The sequence below is a fragment of the Meriones unguiculatus genome, chromosome 16, assembly GCF_030254825.1.
Source record: "Meriones unguiculatus strain TT.TT164.6M chromosome 16, Bangor_MerUng_6.1, whole genome shotgun sequence".
NCBI lineage: Eukaryota > Metazoa > Chordata > Mammalia > Rodentia > Muridae > Meriones > Meriones unguiculatus.
The window spans coordinates 39,496,889-39,522,054 of record NC_083363.1 but is presented as its reverse complement, the minus strand read 5'-3'; the positions used below and the strand labels follow the sequence as shown (position 1 = coordinate 39,522,054).

At 44.3% G+C, this 25,166-nt stretch overlaps 1 protein-coding gene across 2 annotated transcripts; it reads right to left on the bottom strand.

Moving 5' to 3' along the window:
• Positions 1-1,931: 1,931 nt before the first annotated feature.
• Ankrd66 (ankyrin repeat domain 66) lies at positions 1,932-22,005 on the bottom strand. 2 transcript variants are annotated; one of them, XM_060369693.1, is made up of 4 exons: positions 21,946-22,005; positions 12,118-12,291; positions 7,821-8,049; positions 1,932-2,403 (listed from the first exon to the last, which is right to left on the bottom strand). In XM_060369693.1, the coding sequence occupies exons 2-4, from the start codon at positions 12,278-12,280 to the stop codon at positions 2,217-2,219; spliced, it is 579 nt and encodes a 192-aa protein (XP_060225676.1). In that variant the 5' UTR covers positions 12,281-12,291; positions 21,946-22,005; the 3' UTR covers positions 1,932-2,216. The 2 variants fall into 2 exon arrangements, with proteins under 2 accessions (XP_060225676.1, XP_060225678.1); XM_060369695.1 differs by having other exon boundaries at positions 12,118-12,288; positions 21,946-21,999.
• Positions 22,006-25,166: the final 3,161 nt, after the last annotated feature.

The window sequence follows — 25,166 nt, the reverse complement described above, 5'->3', positions numbered from 1 at the left end:
CTGAATGCTCTTCCAGAAATCTAGGTTCAAGTTTCAGAATCCAGGTGGCTTCCCACAACCATATGTAACTCCAGTTCAAGGGGAGTCCAACACCTCTTCCGACCTCTGTGGGTGCATGTGGTACCCTTCCATATATGTAAGCAAAACACCCATGCACACAAAATAATAAATTAAAAAGGAACAAGATGGAAAAGGACTGGGAAGGTGGCTTCACCACGCAGGCATGAGGATTGGAAGTTGGTTCCTCAGGACTCATGTAAATGCCAGGCAGGTGTTATAACTCCCTGTAATTCCAGCTTTGGAACTCTGGATTCATAGCATATGGTTCATGAATTCATAGCAACCGTGATTATCTGTGCAATACTGGCACAATTTCAAGCCAGTCAACATTCTATTAGAAATGGGAGAGGGACTCATGAAGTTCCCTGCTCCTGGCTGGGGAGTCATTGACAGTTTATAGCTGCTGGAGTTGAGGGTTGTGTTTGTTTGTTTGTTTGTTTGTTTTTAATTCAGAGATGGGGCTTTTCTTCAGAGGTGGAAACACTGGGAAGGTTTTCTATAGCCACATAACTTTCCTGAAAAGGTTTTAAGCTTTCTTTCTTATGTTTGAAAAATTCAAGGCCAAATCAACAGATAATTCAAAACGAGTGCATAGTAAAGATAATCAGTAGCTAAGGCCACTGACTCAGGCAGAGCAATTAACTGATCTAAAAGATTGTGGAGCAGGCCATTAATGTAAAGCATGCCAGCATTGCCTCCTACTGGAGGCTTTAAATATCTGAATTCTATAGCCATGCCATCAGAATTTAGATGCAAGTCGCATCTAATTTTTTTAAACATTCCAGCAGACAGAAGCTTTCAAAAGTAAAGTAGAGCCGGTGAAATGAGTCAGTAGGTAAGGGCCCTTACCACCAAGCCTGGTGAGTTTGATTCCCAGGATCCACAGGGTAGAATGAGAAGACTGACTCCCACAGTTGTTCTCTGACACACACAAGTGTACACACAAGCACGCGCGCACACACACACACACACACACAATGTGAAATGTACAAAAAGTACATTTCATACCCCACCAAAAGTAATCAATGTGATATATAGATGCAAAACAAGAAAGCCCTACAAAATCTTCTCATAATGAAAAAGAAATAAAAATAAAAAGTAGGAAGAAATTACTTTTAATAGTATGTTTTACTTAGCACTGAAACATCTGAGATATTTCAGCAAATCAATATTAAAAGCAGCTAATGAGGCATTTAACATTTTCTTTGCCGTCTTCAACACTTCAATCCGTATTTGTGTCTCAGTTTAGGTGCTCTATTTTTCTTGTAGTACCTGATCTAACTTGTAAAATCCATCCTTGTAAAACCAGACCCACAAGCCCACATTCCACCGTTTTCTGCTGATGCCCATCAGTATGTGGGGCAGAGTCCCTTTACATCAGGCTTTTCATTTGCTGTCTCTCAGCGAGTGGCTGCATTGCCAGACCATTGTTCATAGGAGGATATGATCATGGGTAAAATCATCAGTGCTACTAGGACTGTGGGCTCCCAAAAGGAAAAAAAAAAAAAAAAAAAAAAAAGTGAGCCAGTCACACACAGGCAGAGGCAGGGGGATCACTTTGAGTTCAAGGCCAGCGAGTCCAGGACAGCCAAGGCTACACAGAGAAACCCTGTCTCGAAAAAACAAACAAACAACAACAAAAGACTGAATTGGCTCACGTTTCTGTTGTTGTTTAGTTTTTGTGACAAAAAATAATATTTTATTCATAGATAGAATGTCATGTTGGGGAAATTTTAGAATTTTGTTTTCATTTCCTTTTTATTTCAGTTCTTTTTGTTCCAGTCGAATTAATTTCTTCGGAAGAGCTCTTTCTTTGATCTCAAACATTGTGTGTGTGTGTGTGTGTGTGTGTGTGTGTGTGTGTGTGTGTGTTAGGGTGAGATGTAGGGCATGCTGACACTGCAAATCACTAAAAACAAAATGCAAGCAGCTGTAGGCTGACGCTTCCCCTTCGGGTCACGCTTCTGGGCATCAAATTTTCACAAAGAGAGACATCGGCCTCTCTAAGGGGACACTCTGGCAATACTTTCCAGCTCAGGGGCTGGCCATGACTTTCTGTAGAAGCCTGGGTAAGGGCGGCTGAGTCAAAGCTTGTGAGACAGGAAGTCCAGCTCCAGGCTAGGCCTCTTGGAGCCTGTGTCCTTTGTCCCTCTTTCTCATATCTTCCAGGCCTTGGGATGGCTGACCCTGGTGGAGCCTCGGATTCTCTTCTTCTTTTTGTTGGTGTTTTGACCTGGAGCTGGAAGAGACAGCTCTAATTCTCTTTTCTTGAGGTCCCAATCTGGATCCTGCTCATCAAGCAATAGCCCTCTCTGGCGGCGGTCCCGGCATTCCGGTTCTGCCCTACAAAGACAGCAGCTTGTGAGGGTGGGAGGAGGAGCCCTGCCAACATTGCTGCCCACCCCCACAACTCGCCCCCACCCCATCCCTACCCCGACCCCATCCCCACCCCCATATCTCTTCCTGAGTGCCTCACAGCCAGCAGGACATTCATCTTTTAAATGAGAAGGAAAGAGGTAAAGTTCACAAGTGTCCGAATGCACAGAAGGTCTCAGATACCAGGGAAACTACCTGAAGATGGAAGAAGCTAGCATGGCCCAGTTGTGATTAATTTCAAAGTCAAAAACAGCTGGAAGGAGGGGCTGCTCATTATTAAAGGGCCCGAACTCCCAGAACAATCATCATGTTATTATGGAGCTGTTCCTCTTAATTCTGTTTTCCTGATTATAAAAGCAACACACGTTCATTGTTTAAACATTTAAAATCTGCTCTGGTACATGTGCAATTCCAGCACCCAGGAGAATGAGACAGGAGGATGGCTACAGGGATCAAGGACAGCCACTGATGTAAAGTGAGTTTCAGAGCAGCCTGGCCTACAGAGCAGAAACCCCATGTCAAACAATCAGTCATTATGCTGATATATAAGGAAGAAAATGCCAGTTGCATACACTGTATTCAAAACTGTAAAAGCAGCCTAGGAGCTCACCCCTCACCATGTGAACTGTGAAGAAATCCACTGGTTCCCTTGCCTAGAGTTACAAACCCTCTAACTCGGCTATGGAGCACCCACTGCCACATCCTACATTGTAAGAGGTCATCAACCCCTTGGTGAGTTCAGCATTGGCTCCTTGCCCAACTGACTATACTCCTCCACTCACCCCCTTTAGCCTGCGTGCCTCCTGACTGCGATCACCAGTCTGTGATCACTCAGTGCGCCAGGCCCTTCAGCCCTCCACAGTCCTTCCCTCCTCCTTCGGCCAGGTCTTCGCTATCTGTGCAGGAACGCACTAACTCCACCTCCTTCCAGATGTCATCCCTCCAAGTTCTCTAACATCCGAAGGGAAGTGACTTCCTGGTGGGAAATGGTAAGTAGCTGTGACTCACACGTGATGAGGCTGACATTTGATTTTGTCTGCTCAGCGTGGCCTGCCTTCTTTCCCTGGCAGTGCCCGCTCCATTTTATTTATGCTCTGGCCAAATGCCATGTACATCTGGTCATTAAGGAAGGGCTGGTGTGTGTGGGGGGAATCAATAAAAATCCGAGGGCAGGATTCTGAGGAATTCCAGCATTTGAAAGGCTCTCAAGGGTAAATACTGAGAAACTGGGCATGGACGTACCTGCCTGTAATCCTAGCACTTGGGAAACCAAAGTAGGGTGATCATGAATTGAAGGCCAAGCTGCTGGGTTAGATAGTGAGAGACTCACTCTCTCTCTTTCTCTCTCTCTCCCCCCCCCCCTCTCTCTCACACACACACACACAAGAAAAAAGGAAGAAAGGAAAGGAGGGGGGAAGGGCTTGGGAAAGAAAGAAGGGAGGGAGAAGAATGAGACAATGAAGGGAGGGAGTGAGGAGGAAGGGAAATATTTAAAGACTAACTGGCTGGGGGCTGGAGAGATGGCTTAGTGGTTAAAAGCACTGTCTGCTCATCCAGAGGTCCTGAGTTCAATTCCCAGCAACCACATGGTGGCTCACAACCATCTATACTGGGATCTGATGTCCTCTTCTGGCATGCAGGTGTACACGCAGATAGAGCACTCATACACATAAAATAAATAAATTAAAAAGAAAAGACTAACTGGCTATAGATGGAGAAGGGAGTGTTGTCAGCAACAAGAAGCTTATGATTATTCTTCTAAGAAATGAGTCAGTACAAAGATGGGAAAGGCTTCCAAAAAGTGAGCAAGAGATGAGGAAGGAGAAACAATTCTGTAGATTAACTTCTTAGTAGCCTAGGGGAAAAGAGGTGTGTTTTGTGTGTGTGTGTGTGTGTGTGTGTTGTCTAGCTCTTTGCTCATTTGTTTAATAAGATCTATTTGAATATGTTCACAGAGCATAAAAGAAGTGGGAAGGAAAAAGCAGAACAGTCAACTGTACAGGAGGAAGCCAAGACTAAGCAAAGGACTCAGGGTGGTTTTCTGGTAGAAGAAATGAAAATTCTAGCTGGAGGAGCACCATGACATAGAGAGGATGGGAAAGCAAGGGTGAACTCATGTGGGGGGTTTGTTAGGAACTGGAAGTGGGGAGGCTGACAAGTGTGTCCCTTCACGACTTTGGGTAGAAAGGAAGACTTAGCAAGCTCCTCAAGGGGCTTAGATACAAGTAGACATCTCTAGCCCCCTGCCAGTATTCATCTGCTTATTTCTGGAATTTTCTTTATCAGTCAAGCCCAGAAGACACTGTAGAGATGTCCAGTACAAACAAGCAAGCAAAGAAAAACTCAGGTCAAATGACTTACTGTGCTGCCTATCCATCCATCCCAAAGTACATGCTGGCCTCCTGGCTCTTTTCAGCTCTTCTCACCCTACCCCCTACCCTAAACTTATCCAGCCCATGGGCTGTTGGAAGCACCCTGATGTTTGAGGTTGCAGGTCTCCTTGTCTGTAAGCTCAGCGTTAAAGCACAGGACTCCCTCTTCCCAGCAGGGCCTCTTGCTATCTGCCTGACTTCAACTGGACAGTGTCTTTAGACATGAATGCCCCCAACCACTTTTGATATATGGCCGCTGACACAGCTACCTGTTAGCTCTCCCCTCCCAGGGTCTATATGATAATCAGGTACTGCTAATTATCAGTGTTTCCATTCTTATGATAGGAGAGTGCTGGGTAATGCAAACCAAGCATCCTCGAAGTGCCTAGTTCCAACCAATTATGTACACCTATCCTTGGAGCACGGGTATGTAGGCACTGTTCTCTGGAATTAAAGTTGAACTAGCTTCCTGCTGGTTCCTGGGGTATGTGATCCCTGTATAGTACTGGCTGGCCACTCCAGGAATCTTCTCATCTCATGCCCCTCCTGACTTCATGGGCTGTAGGGAGACAACCCCAGGCAGGAGGAAAACCAACAATGAGCATCCTTTCCCACAGCTTCTCATTCTTATATAACCCTGCCATTTCGGTCATGTACTCTCTTGGCTCGCTCTTGGCTCTTGGTCCTCTTGGTTGTCTCTCCTCTTTGCTCCCTCTCTTCTTTTCCTCGCATGGCCCAGTCCATTCTACTGGTCACATTTAATCTTCGACTTTTTCTCCTTGCACTGCCGTATCCCAGGTGCCTCTAGTTGCACTCTCCCTCATATCTACAATAAACACCTTCTCCTTGACCATACCTTAGAGCAGTCATGATACTATTTCTAAAATAGGGTTTTGAGTGATTTCTGTAGAGAGCCAATCTCACCCCAGGCAAGTGTTTTCTGGTTTAACCTTTTAGGGGATGGCTAAGATTGAACCTAAGGCCTCGCGTGGACTGAGCGAGTATTCCACTACCATTAGCATATAGGCAGCCTGAGTCTGGGTTGCCGTGTGTCATCATGATGCATGGCAGATGCGGTTCAGCGGCTCACACACAGCTATAAAAGGCCCAACCCACCACTTTGCCTCTCTCCTACCCTCCTCTCTTGCTGTCCGCCCCCTCTCTTAGGGGTATCCCTCCCCCACCATGTCTGCCTGTCTCTCCTACCCTTTCTCTGTCTGCATCCAATAAATATCTTTCATACCAGATATGTCATATGCATGACATATTTTAAAATATATACCAACAACTACTAAGCCACATTCCCTAATCTCGTTTTGGCTTTTGGTTTGGGAGTTTGTTTGCTTTTAAGACAGGGTTTCTCTGTGTAGCCCTGGCTGTCCTGAAACTCACTCTGTAGACCAGCCTGGCCTCCAACTCAGTGATCAGCCTGCTTCTGTCACCTGAATGCTGAGATTAAAGGTGTACACAATAGAGGAGGAAGCCAAAGCTAAGCAAAGAGCAACTGGGGTGGCTTTATTTTTTTTGTTGTTCATCACTGCCCATCCAGTCTCATTTTACTTTTCTTTTGAGACAGTATCACTGATTTTCCCAGACTGGCCTTAAACTCACTTGTTAGCCTAAACAGGCCTGGGCTTCCATTTACACTCTCTCTGGCTCAGCCTCCTGAGCTGCTGGTATTGTATACCTAAGCCACAACCTTGGCTGAGTTTACCATTCTGACAATAACTATATTTTGAAGTTCATACAAGACATCTCACTATTCTCTGTCCTCTACCATAAACTAGAATTGCTTCTAGGTTTTCTGTCTGTCTCAACTTCCTTTCCAGGGAACAAAATTCAGACCAGGCTATTCAATGACCAAATTATAGATTCATAGATTATAGATTCATAAATTTCAGTCCCATTCATCTCCAGACTATAACTACAAAGAACAGAATTTGTACTTAATTATACTGAACTGCTTGACTTAGTTTATAAAGGAATGAATGTTTGACAAGCTCTTGTCAGGCTAGCGGAGTTCCAGGTGAATACAGGTGGGTCTTAAAAATCAGAAGTCTAATTCATCTGCCTCCCATTGTGTGTGTGCATGATTGTGTGTAGGCGCATATGCATGCACACACACACAAACTGGAGCTACAGGTGCGGCCACCTTGACTAGTGAATCTAAACTCGGGTCTTCTTGTCTGTGTTGCAAGGACCCCACTGACCGAGTCATCTCCACAGCCTCTACGTGTGAAGAAATTGAGGGCCAGGAAGCTGGTTTTAACTAGCTCAAGCACCTTTCAGAAACCTGAGGGGGGCCAGGAAGCTTAGGCCACATCCCAGAGTCAAACTTAGTGTCCAGCTCTTATTAGAGATAATCTTTGTAGGACCTAAGAGAAAGATCAGTGTACTTTTCACCCACAAGTTGTTATACTGATTAAAGAAAAAAAAAACCTTAAAATCAATTTTAAAATTATTACACGGGCCAGAAAGACAGCTCAGATGTTAGGAGCACTATCTCTTCTTGGCAGAGGACCCTGAGTTCTGTTACTAGCACCCACATCGCTGCTTATAGCACTTGGTAACTCCACTTCCGGGGGATCTGGCACCCTCTTCTGGCCCCACAGAGTACACACACATACACACAGGTAAAATATACATATAAAATAAAAGTGAATAATCTTCAAAGAAAACATGATGGCAGTCAATTATCTGATCAAGTTCAGTGGTTCTCAACCTATGGGTCATGACCCCTTCAGTGTTGCGTGTCAGATACCTTGCATGTCATATAGTTACATTATGATTCATAACAGTAGGAAAATTAGAGTTGTGAAGTAGCAATGGAATAATTTTATGGTTGGGGTTCACCACAACATGAGGACCTTGCATTAAAGGGTCGCAGCATTAGGAAGGTTGAGAACCACTGGGTCAGATCTCTTTGTTTCCTTTTTATTAACCTGAGACTATTCAGTTGACAAAACTCTGATTCCAGTCTCCTTTCGGTAGCTGGGGAAACAAAGAACTTACTTTTCCAGGAAGTCCACACAGGCTTTCTGACCGTAGATATGTGCAATCCTCTTGGGCGTGTCTCCGAAGAAGTCAGCAGCATCAATGGCAGCATACAGTTCATGGAGAGTTTTAAGTACATTCAGATGGCCTGACTCGGCTGCAAAGTGAGCTGCGGTCCAGCCCACATCAGTCACCAAGCAGGGTCTGGCTCCATATTGTATCAGGAGATGTATCACCTCCATTTGCCCTTAGATGTACCAGGGAGACAGAAGACAAAGTTTAAAAAAAAAAAAAAAATGTCCTCAGTGGCCAGAGATCAGCACAGACCTGAGCCCTCTAAGAACTTTCTGTATTCTTTTTAGAACAATCATACTTTCTGTCCACAATCCTAGGCCTTCTTCAAGTCCTTCCCATCTTTGCACTATTGAGCCTCACTGCTTCAACAACTGCAATGCATTCTTTTATTTTAATTATTCATTTTGTAGAATTTGGGATTGAAGCTAGGGCCCCACAGGTTCCATGGAAAATCTCTACCACTGAGGTATATTCCTTGGAATTCTCATTACTTTTTACTTTGAGAGAAGGTCTAGTTAAGTTTCAAGACTGGTCTTGAAATTATTTTCTACCCCAACCAGTTCTTGAACTTTGTGCTCCATTTATAACAGTCAGACATTGGAAACAACCTAGATGTTCCTCAACAGAATGGATGAAAAACATTTCCTACTTTTTTGTTTGTTTTGTTTTGTCTTGTTTTGTTTTTTTTTTCCTAGACAGGGTTTCTCTGTGTAGCCTTAGCTGTCCTAGACTTGCTTTGTAGACCAGGCTGGCTTCAAACTCACAGAGATCCACCTGCTTCTGCCTCTCCAAGTGCTGGAATTACAGGCCTGCACCACTGTGCCTGGCTAAAATTTGGTACTTTTACAGGATGGAATATTACTCAGCTGCTAACCAAAATGACATCATGAAATTTGCAGGCAAGTGAAAGAAACTAGAAAAAAAATCATCCCAAGTGAGATATCCCACACTCATAAAGGCAAATATGGTATGTCTTCACTCATATGTGGATATTATCTGTGAAGTCAATGACAAATAAGCTCCAATGCAAAGTACTGCAGAGATTAGCTACAGAGTAATGCACCAAAGGCCACAGATAGATTCTTTAGGAAATGAAAATAGAATATATAGCTATGGATGGATGGAGGATGTAAGAGGGAAGACAGAGAGAGCTAAAATTAAGAGGCATTTGAGAGGTAGCATAGAAATTTAATACAGTAGAAACATGTGTGTGTGAAGACATTCTAAATGAAATCACCAAATAATGGGGGAGTCAGAGTCCCAACTTGCCATCTCTTTTCACCAAACAAAGCTTCCAGTATCAGGATTAGGTTAATTTAATTCGGTTATTGGTCAAAGGGGTCCCATGTATATCCCCAAACAGCACAGGCTGTTGTCAATACTATAGGTTGCTCTCCAGAAACTGACAGCAATGCCCCATTGCTGAAGACAACACCCACAGTTCTCGCTGAGGATGGAGATGTTGAGCATGCACCCTACACAGAGCCCACACCCCTATGTTTCAGCATCTTTGGCACAGGAAGTTACTCTTCACACTCAAAATAGACACATAAACACTGGGCCAGCCACAAACCCTTTATCTCCAATGGTGTCTTGTCTGCAAGGTGTGATAAGGTATTGGTGGCACAAAGCCTTGTGGGAATAACCAACCAATAACTGATTTGCCTTAAGGCCCATTCCATGAGATGGGATCCATACCCAACACCGCTTGGGTGACCAAGATCTGGAGACTATATAGCCTAGGGACCTAAGGTAAAACCAATTAATACTATTCTAAAAGCATGTACTGATAAGATGACTCCTGATGGTATTCTGCTATACTCCTCAACCAGTGCCTCGATCAGCCATCATCAAAGAATCTTCCTTCTGCAGCAGATGGGAACAAATACAGAGACCCTCAGTCAGACATCACTCAGAGCGTGAGGAAGACCTGGGAACACTCAAGCCTAACTGGGATGTCGCCCTCAAGTCCCTCCAAGAGCTCAGGGAACCCTGCAGAACAGGAGGCAGAAAAAAACTGTAGGAGCCATAGGGGATGGAGAACACCAAGAAAATAAGGACCTGTAAATCAAGATGAACAAAACTCATATGAACTCACAGAGAATGAAGCAGCATGTACAAGCCTACACGGGTGTGCACCAGGTCTTCTGCATATATTATGGCTTTCCATGCAGTGTCTTTATGGGATTCCTGAGTGCGTCTCTGATTCTTGTGCCTTCTCTTGACTTTTTTCCTTCTGTTGGTTTGTCTGGTCCAACTTCAATGTGATAGTTTTTGTTTTATCTTATTATATTTTATTTTGAAAAATGAATTAATCAATCTATCTCTCTATCAATTAATGAGAACCTAGCCACGATGGTAAAGCTTAATAACTAAACTATCGCTTATGCCTGCTGGAATAGGAACTATCAGCTTTCTTCAACACTGGAAATATACAGTACTCCAGGACAGGCCTCATGTTCACAAGTAGTTAACCAAGTATAGAAGGGACTCCACAGTTTTGTTTGTTTGTTTGTTTGTTTGTTTGTTTTGTGTCTGCTTTTATTTGGCTACTATTTGGTGGTTTTGTTGGTTTTTCTTCTTAGGTGTGGTTTTATTTGTTTTCTTGGTTGGGGAGGTTGTTACTGTATTGGTTTCTTCATTTTTTTTTGAGAAAGAACTTAAAGTTGGGTGGAATTGAGGGATAGAAAGAATATTCAGAATGTTTTTAAATTTAAAAATTGTTTTAAATAATAAAATATATTAAATATTAAAAATAAGTAATTTAAAAATATTAAATAAAAATATTTTAAGACTTGGGTCAATAAAATAGCTCATCATGCAAGCCTGGTGACCCAAACCAGAACTTACATAAAGTAGAAGAAAACTAACTCCAAAAAATTGTCCTCTGACCTCCACATGTATACCATTGTGGGCACACGCTCACATACACACACACCATATACATACATGCACACATACACCAACGAAAGTAATTACAAGCAGTAATCTGAGCACACTTAGAATACAGCTGACAGTTTAATAACACAGGTGTTCTAATCAGACAGGTGTAGGTTCACATCACCAACAAATGACACCTTGGATAAGAAACAAAAGCCTGGCCGGGCAGTGGTCACACATACCCTAAATTCCAGCACCCGTGAGACAGAGGAAATGTGGATTTCTGAGTTTCAGGCAATCCTGGTCTACAGAGTGAGTGGTAGGACAGCCACAGCTACACAGAGAAACCCAGTCTCAAGAAGAAGAAGAAAAAAAAAAAGGAAGAGGAGGAGGAGGAAGAAGAAGAAGAAGAGCAGCAGCAGCAGCAGCAACAACAACAAGACAAGGAGAAGAAGAAAAGAAAATGAAACAAATGCCTTATGCTCAATGCCCTCATTCCTCATTTGTAAATTAGAGTTGTTACCATTGATCTCATGGAATCCTTGAGGAGGAATGAATGAATTCCCAGATATGAAGCTCCCAGCACAATGTCCCAAAACAGCACATGTTCCCTAAATAGTTATCTGGTGTAGCGACCAACATTTCCTACTTAGATTTCTCAAAAATATCCCAACCAGGTCTTGTGCAGCTGACCTTACTTTTTGCCTCATCTTTCTTCACATGAGAGAGAAAACAAATAATTGAAAGGCAATGTTGGCTAGAGTACTGCTTTACTTGGCATTATCTGGTGTTATTTGTTACTAAAGACTTTTTAAATCTCCATATGCGTTTGTGTGTACAGATGTTCATGCACATGAATAATGTACCCGTGTGCAGGTGCCCCAGAGGCAGAAGGTGTTGGTCCTCCTGGAGCTGGAGTCAGAGGGGGATGTGGGTGCTGGGAATCAAACTCTGGTCCTTAAAGGAGCAGCAAGCACAGTTGAGCCAACTCCCAATATTCAAAGGCTTTGAGTTTGCCACTAACTACCTTATAACCGAGATGTGCTGGGAGGGGTCAGGTGTTCATCTTCATATACTCCATTCATGAAGTCATGATGACAGAGGCCTGAGAGCATATTTATAGTGTCATCATTGTACACATTGTCTAAGTCCCTATCGAGAACTCCAGGGTAGCTTTACTGCCTCCATTATACAGAAGAATTCAAAGACGCTCCAACATTAAGCACTGTGATCTGGTGCTATCACTAGTAAGGGTTCACGGCAGTGTTGACTAAGGATGGTCTAAGAGAGGTCCATTCCTCTCTCAGACACAGACTGATGCCCTCATGAAGGCCGGTCTACAGAGGGATTGTCTACTCACCTCTGATAGCCGCCCAGTGAAGTGGGGTCCTGTCATTCCAGTCCACATCCTTGTAGTTTGGATCACAGAGACCTTTTTTCAAAATTTTCTTCACTGAATTGCAGTCTCCTGCAGCCACAGCCTGGTGGAGTTTTGTCATGTCTGACATCTTCGACAATTCCATAACAGAATCTGCTGGAGATATGGGTTCCATATAAGCCCTCATCCCTAGTGAGTACTCCCTAGTTCTGCATCAATGACTTGCTTTCCTGTCTTGTGGATTTGCATCTGGAGTTGCTGTGTATTTATGTGTGTGTGTGTGTGTGTGTGTGTGTGTGTGTGTGTGTTCTACTGTTTGGGTCCCTAGCTCTCAGCAACTGTGGATAGCATCCACCATTCTCCAACCCCAAAACTACTGATGGTCCTTCCTGTACCCAGAATTATCTCCAAAGTCACAGACTGGCACTTTACAGTGTGCCCTCCACTCATCTTTCCATGTGACTTTTCACTCCTACATCAGAGTTCTCTTAGTTTTATGTTACCTTCAGCTGGTTGTGGAATTTTGCATCTCGTCTCTGTAATGTGTAGCAGCATCCAAAGATGCTGCGGGGACAGCAGCAATTGCATGAACAGTTTAAACTGGATGACTTGAACCAGATTTCCATGAAAATTAAGAGATATTGCCACATCACATGGGGAGCACAGCTTGCCAACACACAAATAAAAGAGCTAAAAGTTGTTATTAATGGTCTGCTATGAAGGGTCTGGGGAGGTGGCATGTCGGTAAAGTGCTGTGTTTCAGGAGCATAAGAAACTAAGTTGAAGTTCCCAGAACCCACATAAAAAACTGGGCAAGATGGCTCACGATTGTAATCCCAGTGTGGGAAATAGAAATTAGTGGATCCCCGAGGCTCCCTAGCCAGCTGGTCTGACCCATTTGGCGATGTTCCAGGCCAATGAGAGATCCTGTCTCAAACAAAAGATGGCAGGCTCTGAGAACAAGCCAACACCCAAAGTTGTACTCCGAACTCTACACACACATCTATACACACACACACACACACACACACACACACAATGCATATGCACACATATACAAAATACCATGCCATGAACAACCAGCTCCCATGCTGCAATTAATCTGCAGACCCTTAGGGGCCCCTGATTTTTGGTTTGGGGGATTTATGAAGTGAAAAATGGTTTTGTTGTAGTATTAAAATGTCACTGGGCTTGTTCGTTTTGTTTTTATTTACTATGTGGTTTAAAGGCAACGAGAGAGAAAACTGCTGTTGCCTGGGCACAAAAAAAACAATGCTGTCAGCAAACTGCTGTTCACCACACTTGCAGGAGAGCACAGCCTTGTGGGCACATGCAATGTTACAGTAAGGAATACTCTTAGTAAATCTTTCTTCTTTGAGTATGCGGCTTAGTAAATGTGATTGTAACAATGAAAAGTGCCAACATAAGGAAATCTTCCTCACCCATGGACCAGTCTCTCCATATGCCAAGCACTGGCAGCTGTAAAGACAGAGCACAGGTAAGGAGAGCCTTTGGAGGTGAGTAGTGGGTACATAATGAAGGATGGCAGGTACATGGACATTTCAGATGCTACATGGAGGCAAATCTTTGAGCTATCAGCACTTGGGCAGTTCTGATGGAGACCCAGAAAACTCACAATGATTCAAAAAGGGTATAAAGACTTCTCCATTTCCAAATTTCCAAATGTCTGCAACCACCATTTTTCATGCACTTTTATCAGTATATGACAGTGAAAGCCAAAGATACTATAATGGTCCCGATGACTCAGTTAAAAGGATTCTGGGAACAGAGAGCAAACCAACATCATTCTTCACATCCTTTGTTGTTGTGGGAGCCATAATTACTTTTTATTAAAGTATTTCTTATTGTTCTGTTAGTTTTATTCAATTCTATGAGAAATTTAATTCATGAAACTTCCTTAATACATTTTTAAAATAATCATCAGTATCTTGTTAGGCAATTGCTACTTGTCTTTTTTTATTAAATTTTTATTTTTTTATACTAATTACTGTTCATTTGTTTTGTATCCCAGCTGTAGCCCTCTCCCTCAATCCCTCCCAATCCCACCCTTAATACATTTTAAAATATATGATTTCTGTCAATGTGACACAAAAGGAAAAAAACCTCAATTGAGGAAGTGCCTCCATCAAATTGCCCCGTGGGCATGTCTGTGGGGTCATTTTATTAACTGATGATTGATGTGAGAGGGCTGAGCCCCCTGTGAGCAACGCCACCCCTGGAGAGGTGGTCCTGGAGTGTATAAGCAAGCAAGCCAATAAGCTTTGCTCTATGACCTCTGCTTCAGTTCCTGTTTCCAGGTTCCTGTTTTGTGTTCCTGCCCTGGTTTTCCTCAGTGATAAACTATCTAACTTATTAAATGTATGCTAAAACCTCCACCCAAAGGTTGTTTTGGGTCAGTGTTTTATTTATCACAAAAGAAACCTAACAAGGACACTTATAGAACTAATTTATTACAATTCCCACTGACGAATTTATCTACACTTTAGAATATTCTGTTTGAGGGCTGACAGAGTGGATCAGTGATTAAGAGCACACATGCTATTCATGAAGGGGACCTGCATTCTACTGCCAGAACCTACATCAGGCAGATCACACCCACCTACAATTTCAGTTCCAGGAGATCAAACATCTCTAACATTGGGCTATAAACCCCACAGACCCCTCTAAAGGAAGTAAAAGAGATCTTTAAAAATGGAGGCTACTCCTTTAACTTTGCATGGTGGCAATCTCAATGGATATAATCCAAATTAACAAAAGCTCTTTGGATGATATTTAAGAGTGTAAAAGATCACTGGAAAAGATCATCCTGAGTGAGGTAACCCAGAAGCAGAAAGACAAATGGTATATACTCACTTATAAATCGATCTTAACCATATAATATAGGATAAGCATACTAAAATCTATAGTCCTAAAGAAGCTAAGCAATAAGGAGGAGCCTAGAGAAGATGCTTAACCCTCATTCAGAATGGCAAATAGGATAGATATCAGAAGTAGGAGAAGATAGGGAACAGGACAGGAGTCTACCGTAGAGGGCCTCTGAAAGACTCTACCCAGCAGGTATCGAAACAGATGCTGAGACTCATAGCCAAACTTTGGGCAGAGCTCAGGGAATCTTATGGAAGAACGGGGAAATAGAAAGACCTGGAGGGGTCAGGAGTTCCACAAGGAGACCAACAGAGCCAAAAAAATCTGGGCCCAGGTTCCCTGCAGAGACTGATGAATCAACCAAGGACCATGCATGGAGAGGATCTAGACCCTCTGCTCAGATGTAGCCCATGGGCATCTCAGGTTCCATGTGAGTTCCCTATTAAGGGGAGCAGAGACAATTACTGACATGAGCTCAGTTGCCTGCTCTTTGATCACCTCCCCTTGGCGAGGTAGCCTTACTGGGCCACAGAGAAAGAGGATCTAGACAGTCCTAATGAGACCTACCTAATAGACTAGGGTCCGATAGTAGGGGAGGAGGACTTCCCCTATCAGTAGACTAGGGGAGGGATGTAGGGGAAGAGGGATGGAGGGTAGCACTGGGAGAAGATGAAGGAGGAGACTACAGCTGAGATACAAAGTGAATAAATTGTAATGAATAAATAAATAACAACAACAATAATAAAGAAAAATGTGTAAAAGATCCTGAGATCTAAAATCTTGAGAAATGCTGATGCAAACACATGAGGAGTCAAGGCAGAAAACTGGAGTGGTCCCATTGCTTGAATGACATTCCCTGGGGATGTCCTAGATCTCAAGTGAAGTTAAGAACTAGAGAAGAGGCTCCTGTCCTGTTTCTTGTTTTCTCCTATGTCCAATGTCCATCCCACATTTGTCTTTCTAAGTAAGGATTGATCATCTTACCCTGGGTCCTCCTTCTTGTTTAGCTTCTTTAGGTGTACAGATTTTAGTATGTTTATCCTATGTTTTAGTTCTAGTATCCACTTATAAGTGAGTATATATCGTGTATGTCTTTCTGCTTCTGGGATACCTCACTCAGGAAACCTTGGGCAGAGTGCAGGGAATCAATGAAAGAAGGGGGAGTTAGTAAGACCTGGAGAGGACAGAAGCTTCACAAGGACCAAGTATATCTGGGCACAGGGGCCTTTTATGAGATTGATTCTCCAACCAAGGACCATACATGGATAACCTAGAACCCCTGCTCAGACATAGCTCATGGCAGCTCAGTATCCAAGTGGGTTCTCCAATAAGGGGAATAAAGACTGTCTCTGATATGAACTCAGTGGCTGGCTCTTTGACCTCCCCCTACCCCCAAGGGAGGAACAGCCTTACCAGGCCACAGATAAGGACATTGCAGCCAGTCCTGATGAGACCTGATAAGCTAGAATCAGATGGAAGGGGAGGAGGACTTCCCCTATCAGTGGACTTAGAGAAGGGCAGGGAGGAGATGAAGGAGGGAGGGTAGGATTGAGAGGCAATGAGGGAGGGGCTACAGCTGGGATACAAAGTAAATAAACTGTAATTAATATAAAAAAATAAAAATTTAATAAAAAAAGAACTAGAGACTAAGTCAGAACCTACCTTACAAACTGTCATCACCAGCAGCTCTAGAGGTTCATTTGAATTGCAAATTATTGGGCTCAATATCCACCTGAAACTCTGGGACAGGGACCAAGGATTCTTGTGTGATATCTGCTGTATAATCAAATATGAGAATAACTCTAGAGCCAGAGAATCGGAGAAGTAAACATAGTTAAAATGCAGTGCCCAGGGGCCAGGAAAAAAGAGCCAGTCACTAAGACTGGGAAGTAAACAGAGCTGTCTTTTCAGAGGCCTGAGTTTAACCCTGTGGAGATGGCAGCCAACTGTGAAGGAGAGACTGGGAGGCACGTGCTGCAAAGTGTGAGAGCTTCCAATTCAGAAGTGTAGACCAGGGCTTGACAACCTTTTCTGCAAAGCACTTTTACTCCAAGGGCCAAAGTGAAGGCAATTTCATAGGAACTTAGAAGCAACTTATATAACAAGAGGGGGAATTTTGCTTCCATCTTCTTCTCCATTTGCCCAGAGCAGATGTGCTATCTACTTGGTATCCAGCACCCACAGGCTGTAAGCATTCTTAAGACAAAGATCTGAGCAGGAAGCAACTGGCACGTGAGATGGTCAGGTTTCTCTCAGCCCTGAGCTGCAAAGGGAAACCTCGCTCTTCCCAGAGGTTGGCACTCAGGCCAGTGTTCAGCTGCTCACAGTTTGTGGCTTGCCTTGGACCACTGATGGGTTACTAAGAACTTAATGTTCAAATCCAGCTACTGCCCTTCAGGCCACAATACGTGCAGAAACTCCTTCTCTTTCATACACGCCTCCAGGCTCCTAACTGAGACGCTATCTGCAATTCCTTAGCTAACAGATTTTCAGATATCTGGATCACTCATCTGGGGCAGTGAGTTTACTTCAAAGGCAGACACATATCCTGTTCCTCAGGCCTTCTCTGCCTCCTGCCTATGAATCAGAGAGAGCCTGGTTACCGGATTTGAAACCTCCTCCATCCTGAGAAAAGGCCCTTACTTTTGCCACGTGGCTCTGATTCTTCTTCAGAGACCACGCCACGCTGTCTGTCTCTTACCGTGGCCTGATCTCAGAATCCTGCCACGCTGTTTCCTACCTAGCAATAATAATTCTCTTCTAATAAAATTAATCTTCAACAATCCAGCTCAGCATCCCTCTTAAGCCCCCATCCGAGACCTTTAAGGCTGTCCCAAAGTTTAGTGACAGGGCCAAAGGGTAGCATCCCTCCCCCCCAAAAAAATGGCCACTCTACTGACTTGGTCCAAAAATAGAGTCTAAGCTCAGCCCATGAAGGCCTATAGAAGAATTTCTGGTGGTTAAATAAAAGCCATTATTTCTAAGGAACTTGGGAAATTGGTTTCCGTCTGCTGAAAGGATGGGAAGCCTTGCCTCTGTCAGTAGGGGCATATGGCTCTCCGTTGACATATTTGTGTAGTTGAATATCAAAGCCTGTGCTGGCCTTCAGGCTCCTTCAGCCCCTAATTGCACACACTTGTTATATAATTTAAAGCCCAGCTAGAGCTAGCCTTCTTCCTTTCTCATGTCCCCGCAAAGCTGTTCCAGACACAGACACAGACACAGACACACCCGTTCACGCATGCGCACAGCATGCTCTATGATACCGAGGTTTCTCAACCTAACCATCTAACCATCTTGCTATTCTATCTCTTGCTATTGTGAACCATTCCTGCTTCCCCAATCCTGGCCATACCTAGTCTGCTTCCTTTCTTCCGTTCGTGCTCTGGATTGATGACTCCCCCCCCTCTCCCCGGAGAAATCTTCTCCCTAATCATGGAGTGGCCATCCCTTTGGTTTCTCTACTGCTCCCCTCCCACACATTTAGGATTCACCACTGTGATGAACAGGACCTGAAGTAGAGACCAAGCATAGCAGGGCTCAGACAAGCAGGTGATTGGGGTGTGAAGATCAACAGGGGTGTAGGGAGACATGACAGCTTGCCCTCAAGGCCTTCAAAACAGGTGTGGGACAAGGCCTAGAGACCACAAATTCTGTCTGCACAGCTCACTTAAGGAAAATGTTTAATTGTGATTCTGACTCATCAGGTATTAGGTAAGGCCCAGGATTCTGCTTTTGGAGTGAGTTCCCACAACAAACTTAGTCACTTACCAGAGGGGATAGCAGCTGCTCTCCGAATGGGAAGCAGGGAAACAGAGGGCAGGGAGGGACACTGGAGGCCGCAGGACACAGCAGGGAGGGGATGGTGGCTCTCACTGGAGAGGGCACATAGTATCACCAGTGGAGTGTTGGAAACAAAAATGCTTGCCTAGCCAGTCAGAATCTCTGGTCAGGCAAGACAAGGGTTAAGTGTGTGGCAAGAAGCAGATGTTCCTCAGATGCTCTATTAAGTAACAGAATATGGTATGCACAGCATTTCACCTCTTTTGGCATGTGTGTGCTTGCATATGTGATGTGGTAAAGGTGGGCACTCATGTGTAGGACAGTACATGCAGAGGCCACAGGCTGAGCGTTTTCCCTTCTCCCACCTTATATACTGAGGCAGCGTGTCTCACTTGAAAGTCACAGCTCGCTAATTCAGCTGGGCCAGCTAGCCAGTTTACCCTGGGGATCTCCTGTCTCTGCCTCCCGGGAGCTGGGATTGCAAATGGGCCGTGAGGGAGTCCACTCAAGATGACAGCTGCCGCCAGCACCCACTGGAGCCTGAAAGACCCACGAAGGAATCAAGGAAGATGCAGCGATAGAGGAGGAGCCTACAGAACACGAAGTATCTCCAGAGCAACTTTAAAAGGGCACATCTTATAGGAAGATGCTTTTTTAAAGTGCTTTTATGAAGCTGGGCTGAGGTGGCACATGCTTTTGATCACAGCACTCAGGAGATAGAGGAAGGCAGATCTCTGAGCTCCAGGCCTGCCTGGTCTACAAAGAGTTCCAAGACAGCCAGGGCTACACAGAGAAACCTTGTCTCAAAACAAACAAACAAACAAACAAATACTTTAATAAATTGAAAAAAAAAAAAGGTGGTGGACAGGTATGCAGGCATGGCCGCTGAGGACAAAGGAGCATGTCGTTGCCCAGTGACATGGGCTAGCCCTCAGCTCACTGGGAGGCTTGGGCCACCACCGGGCCTGACATGCCACCTGCTTGGTGGACCCAGTCGGCCAGCAGATCCCACTCCCAAGCATGCTGTCAAGCTGCAATACCGCCCTGACTCTGAGCAACAACAGGATGTCTGAGATACGTCTCAGTGATAAACCAGTATTTATGGCGCTTCAGAAACCTTGAACCAAATCAATCATTCTTACAATGTAAAGCTGTTTGTGTGTGTGTGTGTGTGGCAATACACACATACGTGCCTGTGCGCGCACACACACACACACACAGAGACACAGACACACACACACACCGTGTGACACACAGCAGTTTGCAATGTCACATTAATAAATGAACGTGAGATAGAGAGATGGCCGAACAGAGCTGCGAGCCTATGGCAGTGGAGAGAGGCAGAGCTGGAGACTGTTGGCACCATCCACAGGTGAGAGCACAGCTACATCGGACAATGTGAGGGTGTGAGGGTGGTGGACACCAACCTGTCCCCAAAAGTGCTGCCCAACCACATGACCCTGACTGTGACCAAAAACAGGGTATGAAGATCCGAGATGAAAAACGGTTCATTTTCGGGATAAAGCCTCCTCCAAAGCCCTCCACAGTCTCTGAAGTCTACAGTCTGTGCACCAGAGGCCATGTTGATGTCTGTGATCCGTGCCACAGCGGGAAGCCCTGCTGAAGTCTGTGGTCTGTGCTGCCTCTGGAAATCACGTGGAAACCCACGATCCATGCTGCTGGCAGCTGTTACGGGCAGGGAGGCTTCTTTTGTTGATGACTGCATTGAGAGCTTCTGTGGCAAACTCTCTCCTACCTCTCCCCACACCAAGGGAAAAGAAACAGTCCAGGCAGGAGGCTGTTAAGGAGAGTCCTTGAGAATTTTGATGGAGGTGTGACTTTGAGGAGTGACTTTTCTTGGTTGATAGCTTCTGGTAGGGCGGAGGTGTGGGGTAGGGAAGTTGGGGGAATTTGGGGGGGTGGGAAGAGAATCAGTTATTTTTAGGGGGCTGGCCACTGGGAGTTGGACCATGCTCAAGTGAGTGTGTGAGCAACACAAATTGGAGTGTGTGTGTGTGTGCTTCTTTTGTAGGGGAGAGTGAAAGGGTGGGAAGGTGAGCCTGAGAGGAATGTCAAGCAAGTGTGACAAGGGTACACTGCATAAAATTCCCAAATAATTAGTAAAAATATTATGTTGGGGAAAATAAGTGAATACTGACAAAGGGGGTTGTGTGTGACATTAGACCCACACCTAGCATTTACATGGCTGTCAGAGTTAGAATTTTGGACCTTACCTTTAAGCATCAACCACTTTTCCTGTACCTACTGAGCCATCCCCTCAGGCCCTGCATCTCGGTTTTTAAATTTGATGTAATAAGGGCCAGGGGAGATGGCTCAGTTGGTGAAGTGCAGGCTGTACAAACATGCCTGAGTTCAGATCCCCAGAACCCAGGTAAAACAAACAAACAAACAAAAAAACAGGCTGCTACAGTTGGCACCTGCAATCTCAAAGCCAGGAGACTAGAAAGTCAGGAAGATCTCTAGAGATGACTGGGCAGCCAACTTAGCAGGGCAGATCACTGCAGGTTTAGTGAGAGACCCTGTCTCAAAAGAATTAGGTGGAGAAGAAGTGAGGAAGAAACCCAGAATTGACCTATGCTGCCACACATATGTGCACACACGCGCACACACACACACATGAACATACACAAAACTGGATGAAGAGTCATAGATGTTTCATGGATGAATCATAAAACACTCTATTTGAACAAAGTCAGACATAGAAGGCCATATATTACATGCTCCCATGTGTGTGACAAATTTGTGGAGTCAAATGCAGATTAACAGTTGCCTAGGCTTGGTTGGGGGGGTAGGGGTGAGCAGTAAGCGCCAGCAAAGCACAGGGTTTCGTTTGTGAGTGGTGACCTCTTTTAAAATCACACTGTGGTGACAATGGTCTCCCAACTCTAAAATCCCAACACCCACTACATTGGACACCTATCCAGCTCACGGTATGTGAACTGACCTGAACTCACTACTCTGTCATTAACTACTGACATTTAGCAAACTTCCCTTTGCGCGAATCTTGTGAATGTGATCAAGTATATCTGAACTCTAATCTTTTAGGCAGATGTAGGTACCTGAATTAAGTATTATTTGTCTAATTTTTTTTAAAAAATGCACTAAGATTAACACACTTACTGTCTTTCCAAGGAACTCTGTGCGGCAGGCCACCTTAGTTGGCTGGAGTGTTAGTATATTTGCACCATGGAAACACACTAACACCCCCTCCCTCCTCCTCCCCTCCTCTTCCCCTCCTTCTCCCCTCCTCTTCCCCTCCTCTTCCCCTCCTTCTCCCCTCCTCCTCCCCTCCTCCTCCTCTCCTCCTCCTCTCCTTTTCAGCTTTCTAGTCTCTTGGAGTCTGGTGGAGCAGGCTTGCCTCTCTGCTTCCCATCCAAACTCATCAGGAATTCCATCTTCTACTATAGTTTACCTGTGATGGTCCGTCCTCAACAGGTTCTTAAGAGCATTTGGTAAACAAACTGAAATGGAAAAGCAGCCGGCTACTGGCAGCCCACAGATACTATGAAATAAGCCAGCTGTTTAGTTAGCCTTCTGGGACTCGAGGAATGTCTCTCCACCATGGCGTACTGGGGACAGCAGAGTCCCTCACATTCAGAATCAACTGTGAGGTCCTGAGCAAATTCCTTAGCTTTGATTTTTTTTCTTCACCCCTCAAAGGAAACATTTTCAAGCTTTTCCCTTCTGGCTATTAACTAGAATTAGCAGAAGTACTTTATAAAACATTTGATGCAAGAAAGACGTTTAAACAATAGCATCTCCCAGATGCTTTCTCCTGGCCTGCTTTCCCCTCCGGCCCTACATCTACCATGTCTACCATACCGCTTATGTCAAACTCCTCTGACCCTCCCTCTCCACCTTCTTCCCTGTCTTTCTCTTTTTCTCCTTTGTCCGTTCCTTCTTTCCTTCCACTTTTCCTCTCTCTTTCCTTCCATTGGTCTTCTTATTTTGCATATGTTGGTGGCTGTACTGGGCCAATGTTCTGGTTAGCCTTAATTGTCAACTTGACACAGCCCAAGGTCATCTGAGAGAAGCCTCAACAGAGGAACAGAGGAATGGCCTACATAACTGTGAGGGGTTACCTTATTATAAACAGATACAGGAAGTTCCTTCTGGCCCAGTGTGGAGAGGGTGGTCCACACTAGGAGGGACACAGCTTGACTCCTGCAAGAAATAAAGAGGGGAGGATATGGCTGGCTGTGGAGTGTGGACCACACTCCATAGAATAGAGATGGAGTGCAGGCAAGTGCTAGACTGCTCAGTGTGTTCTGGGACCTGGTCAGAATTGTGGATCCCCCCCCACCTCGCCCCAAAACAACAGTAGCCAGTGAAAGGTTTTAAGCACTGGCTGAGAAGAGATGGTACAGCTTATATTTCCTTCAAAGATTACTTTGTCTGCTAATTGGAGAAGGGAAGGAAGGGAGATGAGACTGTAAGCATGAACACTCAAGAGATCTACTGCAGGAGTCTAGACAAGAAAGGATGGTGAGTTAGTGAATGAAGGCCGCAGGGGTCATGGAGAAATGGCAAAGTACTGAGACTAGAGTGTCAGGAGAGAACATTGACATAAGTTGTGGATGTCTTAGGCATGAGTAGTGAAGAGGAAGGGAGAAGCAAGGCCAACTCCTCTTGTCTAGGTGATGACATTGGTGGTATGGGAATGACGACAGTGGTGCCAGCTTTGGATGATGGGAGAGCACAGATGCACAGATTAAGTGTTAAGTTTTGGTCTAAATCTGAGTAGCCTGGGCAGCATTAAATATAAAGGAGCAGTTCAAAGTCCTGTGATTCTGTGGTTCAAGTTACATGTTCAATATCACAAACATGTGGGTGACATTTAATGATCTACAGAATATAGACGATAAACTAAGATTGATCATGGTATAGGGGAGGCTCTAGCCCCAGCCTGAGACCTTCCCTTCTCAAAAGTCTGGTAGCAGAGACAGAATTATCGAGGTAGACAGGTCACTGCCAGGGAGGCTATAACTTCATAAAAACCAAGGGAGAAAAGCATAGTTGGAATGACTAAGATCCGCTATGTCAAAGACAGCAGTGCTTAATGGGTGTCTATTTACAGGCTAGAAACAGTGAGTCTGAGAGGCTGATTTCTGACCTCCGGTGTTCATGCTGCATTGCTCTTCCCAAACTCCATATGGTTGCAGTTCAGCTTGACTTCTCTGAACAAATACAGAGAGCTATTCTGCGCTGGGTGACACAAGGGTTTGAGGGCAGAGGTCCTCCTGATAAGGTACAGAGGAACTATGGTAAGAGAGGCATTGGAAGGAACATCGTGGGAGCTTCTGTCAGCAAACTGCAGGCTTCTGGGGCCCTGTCAACTACTACATGTTTCCTTCCCCTAATAAAAACATTTCTAATATCAAACCACTTCCCAGTCATGAGCTGGCCATACAGCAAGGTCAACCAAAGAGAGAGGCCCCAGGATTTCTTTTAACAGTGAGCATCTCCCAGTACATTAAAAAAAGAGTTGACCCCAAAAGCTTGAACTTAATATAATATATGTAATGTAAAAAAATGACTAAATTTAAAAAAATTAACATAAGTAATACACAAGGATGAATACAAATAAAATAAAAACAATCATAATAATATAAAATATTTATTTATTACAAGCAGCAGAATATGCTGCCATAGGACATGCAGATTGTGTGATAGGTGTTACCCAGTGTTTTCAGGGTGATCTTGTAATCAGCTATATGAATGCCAAGTAGCTATAGCCTGGAGCTGGGGATGTGATTCAGCTTCTAAGAGTACTTGCTTAGCATGTACATAGTTCTGAATTTGATTTATAGCATGGCATAAAACCTGAAATGGCAGTGGATTTCTGTGGTCCCAGCAGTTGAGAGATAGAGGCAGGAGGGTAAGAACTTTAGAGTCATCTGTGGTTCAAGGTGGGATACAGAAAATCTTGTCTAAAAGAAGGAAGGAAGGAAGCAAGGAAGGAAAGAAGATAGGAAGGAAAGAAGGAAGAATGAAAACCAAGAAGGAAAGAAGAAAGAAAGGAAGGAAGATAAAAGGAAGAAAGCAAGGAAAGAAGGAAGGAAGGAAGAGGGCTGGAGAGCTGGCTCAGAGGTTAAGAGCATTGGCTGTTCTTTTAAAGGACCTGAGTTCAATTCCCAGCAACCGCATGGTGGCTCATAACTGTCTATAATGAGATCTGGTGCCCTCTTATGGCCTGCATGAGTACATGCAGGCAAAATGTTGTATAAATAATGAATAAATAAATCTTTTTAAAAAAGGACTCATGTATTTTAAAAAAGAAGAAGGAAAGAAGAAAGCAAGGAAGGAAGAACACAAGCGAGGAAGCAAGAAAAAAAAAGAAT

What these genes read in the sequence shown, in the direction of transcription:
- Ankrd66 (XM_060369693.1), bottom strand. Translation starts at nt 12,280, where the DNA reads ATGGAATTGTCGAAGATGTCAGACATGACAAAACTCCACCAGGCTGTG. An exon ending in TCACTGGGCGGCTATCAGAG is followed by an intron (nt 8,050 to 12,117) that starts GTGAGTAGACAA and finishes GGTACATCTAAG; the next exon opens with GGCAAATGGAGGTGATACAT. An exon ending in TGTGTGGACTTCCTGGAAAA is followed by an intron (nt 2,404 to 7,820) that starts GTAAGTTCTTTG and finishes CTGTCTTTGTAG; the next exon opens with GGCAGAACCGGAATGCCGGG.